Here is a 6000-nt window from a genome sequence, read left to right as displayed (position 1 = left end):
AATAAATACTTTAAAAAAAAAAAAGTGAGGACAAGTTAAAAAAAAAGCAAATTGCTTAGGAATACACATAATATAATTTCCATTTATGTAAAAGAAAGAAAAAACATATTTGCATGTTTGGATTTAGAAAATTTGTGAAAAGATAAACAAGAAACTTATCAGTGATTTCTTCTAGGGAGTGGGACAAGGTAGGGGAGTATTTTTCACTTTCACATCATGTATCCTTTTGTACCTTTAACAAAATTAGCCTGTATTACTTTTTTAAAAAGTGAATTTAAAAAACTGCCGCAAATAAGGGGCCTACGGAATATTTGATGTTCATAATGAGGCCACGCTAATTTAAATTTTCTCTCTCAAGTGGCACATAACTGACAAAGGTAAACCTGAAGTTTCAATCTTATCTCTCAGGCTGGGAAAGGACAGGACATTGATCTCTAAGAGGAAATGGAAAGGGAAGGAGAAATGATGGTTAGGAAGGTTGTCTCTGAACACACAGCAGGAACTGCCCAGGGTACAGAGCCTCCCTCCTCTTGGAAGGAAGAGCTGTTGTGGGGAGCAAAGAATGAGCTGCACAGTTCAAACTTAACGTAAATCTCATTTCTCTTCACTGAAGAAAGTCAAATGGCAAATTTAGGAGAATATCTACAACGTGAGATCCTAAATGAATTATGGTTTAGACATATCTAAAAAAAAGGTTGTAGGATGCATATAGTATGCTCCCTTTTTTGTAAAAAACAAAACAAAAAATTAAAAGCCTATATATCAGGCTTCTCTGGTGGTACAGTAGTTGGGAATCCGCCTGCCAAGGCAGGGGACACAGGTTTGAGCCCTGGTCTGGGACGATCCCACATGCCGCGGAGCAACTAAGCCCGTGCACCACAGCTACTGAGCCTGTGCTCTAGAGCCTGCGAGGCACAACTACTGAGCCCACGTGCCACAACTACTGAGCCCATGTGCCACAACTACTGAAGCCCACACGCCTAGAGGCCGTGCTCCACAACAAGAGAAGCCACCGCAGTGAGAAGCCTGCATACCACAAGGAAGACCCAACACAGCCAAAAATAAATAAATTTATTTTTAAAAAAGCCTACATATCTATGTGTATAAGCACATATATGCTTTGAAAAGGTTTATAAGGATATATGCCAAATTATTAACAGTTATTACCCCTGAGGAACAGAATGAAAAAGTGGAAAACTAACTTTTTCCTTTTATATTTCTGTATTATTTGATATTTTAAATGCTACTTTTGTAATTAAAAACAATGTGTAAAAAAAAAAGTCATAATTTTCAAACTTTTTGTGGTCATAGAAAAAGTCTTCAAATATTTTTCTATAAGGAGATTTTAACTTCAACTTCAAGGCAGTTTTGACAAACATGTGGCTTCCCATCTGTTTAGGTGGTTAAATACAGTCTTACCTGGATACGGCCATAGACCTCATAATTCTTCAAGGCCACTTCAATCTCTGGATTTCCTATAAAGTGTAGGTAAGCAATTAATCAGAAAAGCAGGGCTTTTTCCTGATACAGCAGGCTGATGGTGATGTTGGATAAATTCCCCCAAATGAGGTGGCCAGCCCCTTAGAAAATGGCTTCCTAGTACTCCTTGACTATTGTTTTCTTTACTGAAAGACACACACACACACACACACACACACACACACACACACTTTTTCTCTCTTTCTTTCTCAATCTGTGCAGCCAACCTGAACCCTGGCAGCTCAACTTCAGCCAAAGAGCTAGGGGAAGCCCTGAGGCAGCTAAGTGTTCTGCACCACTGCCACTTACAGCCTGGGCTTCAGCCTTGAGAGAACAAATGCTGGGGAAGAAAAAGCTCTGCTGTTATTAAATCATAGAGGCTGGGGTGGGTGTGGCACTCTGGCACCAGCACCGCCTGCTACATGCAGGAACCCCGTTACATTGTGATATCCACTACTCCTGTGAAGGGACAGGCAGTGGAAGACAGGGGTGTGGACAGAACCTTTGGTTGCCTGGGTGAGCTGTTGGCAGCTGTGGGTTTTCTGAACTGGTAGGCTCTCCTTCAGAAAGTCACCATTCCCTCTCCTACAGACCTCTTCCCAAGAGGAACCGCTGCATCTGCTCATCCTGGCTTTTACATTTCATTTGGTTCTGAAGGTAAGCAGTGGACAAATGACTTAGGAATTGGACACCCTCATTTAAGCCCCGAACAAGCTGTTCGAGTGACTTCTACCCCATGAGGCCCAAAGAAAAAGAGATAATGAAATGAAGTCACTTCCTGCTGTGAAACAAACGTGGGACCGTTTATGCAGTTGTTTTTATTTATTCAACTCTAAAGATTGACAGAGGCAATTTTTTGATGGTTAACACCTTAGATTAACACAAATTATATTGCTATAAATTTGGTTCAGGGTCAGAATAGGAATCAGGAAAGAGGGAGAACAACAACAAAAATCTTCAAACACTGAAACGAAGAAAGACTTTTTTTTCCTTTAATTAAATGCTACTTTCCCATAGACTTCCCTAGACTGGTTTGCAGTCTAAGGTAATAGGAAACAAGGCTGGGGCATTTGGAAGAAACTGCAGGCTAAGCTATGGTGCCAAGCAAGAGGCTGAAACCCCGATCTGAGTGTCAATCTCAGGCACGTTCTGGGAGCACAGGCAGATTCTCAAATGTTTCCTAGTGTTCTTTCCTTTTCACCCGTTCAGTTTCCCCTTCTCTGGCTAATCCTGGACAGTACACAACCCCCTCATTGCCTCCCTTGGTCACGTTGTTGTTTACAGGGAACCTGACTGGCAAGTGTGGCTTCTGCTTAGACTGGAAAGGCAGCAAGACCAGCTGCCTGACCCATCTCCTCCTGAAAGCCTGGACAGTAGGGGTTGCTGAGGAAGGCCTCTTCAGGCCCCTGAAAGGCCTGCGGTACTGGGAAGAACACTGCGTACCCTTGGGAAACCTGGCAACAGGTGCCGGTGACTCCTGGGGGAAATGAACAGTCAGAATCAATCCATATCACTGGGAAAGGTCAAGGGAAAAAACAGCTTCCCTTCCAAAAAAAAAAAGGTAAAGCGGAAATGAGGAGAGAAGAACCAAAATATTTAGAATGGCATTAAAAGTGAAGGCGCAAACTTCTTTCTGTCATTAAATCTAACTACAAGTTTCCTAAAGTCCAGTTACCAAGTTGAATTGTGTGGGATAGAAGAGACAGGCCAGCTGGAATCTCCCTCAAGAGTTCACGGCTTCAGGCTGAGAGGTCCTGGGTTTGCGCTGGGGGAGCCCCTTTTTGAATGAGGGCTTGGGTGGGCCGGGCTCCATGCTGGCTCCAATTCCATTGGTCCCTGCAGAGTGAGTCTGGCCCCGTTCACTAGTGTTTCCTGGCGCCTGGGATGGAGCGCTCTGGTACCTGGAACCAGATGAATACCACGAGCTGTTTCTGTAACGACCCCCACTGTCATGTCGTCCTTGGTTCGTGGGGTCATTGGACTTTGGGCCTTGTGGCCTGTAGCCTTGTCCTCCGCGTCTGTTCCCCGGCAATACCTAAGGATAAAAGAAGACAATGTTCAGAGCACTGTGGCGTTAGGGCACCCCGTTTGCTCCAGTTCAGTTTATTGAGGAGTATTCTGAAAGCCTAATAGCGGTAGCCCAGGCTTGGGACTCAGTTCTCTCTTAAAACCCACAGAGTTTGATCAGCCAATCCAATCTAGACACTAATCAGAATTAATAAATCATTCACTATTTACCCCCTGCTTTTCACCCCTATGCTCTTCTCCACTGAAGAGCTTTTCTTTAGCTGGGCAGAAAAGGAGGAAAGAGCATCCTCTGAGGTTGTTACAAGCCCTCAGCTGGGCAAGTATCTTATCACGCGTCTGAATTTTGTAGATCATAAGCCATTTGTAAAGATAATGAACATCTGGAATAATAAAATAAACATCACTATGATCTACTCTGCTATATATCGTGAACCACAGATTAAATCACGCTGCTGTGACATTTTACATACCTTTCACATTACAACCCAGAAAGCTTATGGCATAGCATTTTATTTTTGTCCTCCAATTCCAATGTAATACCAGTCTGAAGAATTACTGACAGCACTGCCTTGGACTGTTCTTATGTATCTCCTTCAAACCAAGGAAAAGGGGCTTCCCTGGTGGCGCAGTGGTTGAGAGTCCGCCTGCCGATGCAGGGGACGCGGGTTCGTGCCCCGGTCCGGGAAGATCCCACATGCCGCGGAGCACCTGGGCCCGTGAGCCATGGCCGCTGAGCCTGCGTGTCCGGAGCCTGTGCTCCGCGACGGGAGAGGCCACAACAGTGAGAGGCTCGCGTACCGCAGAAAAAAACAAAAAACAAAAAACAACCCAAGGAAAAGAAACTATGGATTATACTTCAACTTTCTAGTGGTGCTGCTTTTCTACTTCAAGATGGGTACATGACTCCCAGTGTGACCAATTACCAGGCAATATACTACTACCTACAAAGCTACGATCACTGCCAACATCAGAAAGTCAGCAGTCTTGGCGACAGGAAATCTAGACTGGCTGGTGATTTGGAACATACATACCAAATGCTTTCTCTGGAAATAACTGAGGCTGGAGGGATTCAAAATAGGTGTGGAATGGGCATAAAGAGAGGAAGGTAATGCACTGAGCTGTCAGTGTTGAAGCTGTGACAAACTGGCAGCATTTCTTCGTAAGTTGCTCAGTGTGGAAGCTAGGTTACCTCTCGATGAGGCTGGTAGGGCCGGCCACTGGAGTTTGCTGTGGTTGCAAGAGTCTCCCCCGGTGCCGAGTTTTTCTTGTTAGCACTTGTATGGCTGGGAGCAGAGGCACAGGTGGAAGAGGAAGCAGCAGAGGCATCACACGGGCTACTCAAAGACACAGATGTCACCGAGCTACATCGAGATCTGGTTGAATAGCTGTTCTTTGGATGGGACACTGAGACAGAAATGTGAGCGATATGTGGTCAGACGATAGAAGAGCATGGTGGGTAACGTATTCCCTATTTCTCCATCTCACAATGAGCAATTTAGGATAAAGGACTGTCTATCTGAGTATTTGTAAAGATAAGCTTAGAAATAGGTAACGGGAAGGAAAATCTCCCTTCTGCCCTCTTCCTCCACTCCTGCCAAATCCCCACTGCTTTGTAAGTGGCCCATCCCCCCACCAACTAATGACTTCTTGGCGTTTCCTACCACCTAAACTCCTGGCTTTGGCTCCAGCGGCTGACTAAGCCTAGGAACAATAGTACGGGCCATATGTTCGCTTTCCTATGCAAGGAACATTCTAAAGTACAGACTTCAAAAAGAAAGAAAAAGTTAAATAAAAAGCCAAATTCTTTTTTAAAAATTTGAATGAGGCAAGATGAGTTACATATGAACAGAACTAGTCTTTACAACAAATATCTATCTTCCCAAGGCTCTTTCTGCAAAAATAACTCCAAATTCAAAATATCAATCTAGCTGAAAAATACTAATATTTTCAATTCAAGTTTTGTCAGAATTCAACGGTCTAAAAGTACCCCATAGATGTTTTTCCTTGGCTTTAAGCCTGGGCTAATGTTGAACTCACAATCACTGCCCTAGGTCCAACATTTATTTCACTTTCACACCGAGACAGAAAGAACGTAGGAGCCAAGCTCGGGGTCTGGGTTTGACTGATGTGTCGCTACAGGCTCTCACCACAGAGGCACCACCGTGCCCCGCCTCCACACACACCTATTATGCGCTAGGCAAAGCAGGTATTGCTATCTCCACCGAGGAGTAAAATGAGCGGCCCAGTGTAGAGTGCAGAGGCAAGGATTCAAACTTGGTCTGACTCCAGGGCCACGTGCTCTTTATACTATATACCAAACACCTCTCAGCTCAGCAGGAAATGATGAAAAAATATGACCGCAAATCTAGGGAGCTGGAAAATGCCTATCCTCAGAGCTCAAAGCATCTGTGTCCACTGACTTATTAAGTATCTCAGAGTTCCTTTTCATAAAAACAAGCCAACAAACCAAAACCCAAGAGGGACTGAGGAAGA

At 44.3% G+C, this 6000-nt stretch overlaps 1 protein-coding gene across 1 annotated transcript in view; it reads right to left on the bottom strand.

Annotated features, from left to right (window-relative positions):
- Positions 1 to 2282: 2282 nt before the first annotated feature.
- SPATS2 (spermatogenesis associated serine rich 2) overlaps positions 2283 to 6000 on the bottom strand; it is a 134996-nt gene continuing 131278 nt past the window's right edge. The window contains exons 12-13 of the mRNA XM_082665095.1: positions 4697 to 4911; positions 2283 to 3514 (exon numbers count right to left, since the gene is read on the bottom strand). Of these exons, the coding sequence (XP_082521221.1) occupies positions 3203 to 3514; positions 4697 to 4911 (527 nt within the window). The 3' untranslated portion in view covers positions 2283 to 3202. The remainder of the gene's footprint in view (positions 3515 to 4696; positions 4912 to 6000) is intronic.

The sequence above is a fragment of the Grampus griseus genome (assembly GCF_964374135.1).
Source record: "Grampus griseus genome assembly, chromosome: 11".
Taxonomy (NCBI): domain Eukaryota; kingdom Metazoa; phylum Chordata; class Mammalia; order Artiodactyla; family Delphinidae; genus Grampus; species Grampus griseus.
This window is presented reverse-complemented; position numbering and strand designations above follow the sequence as displayed.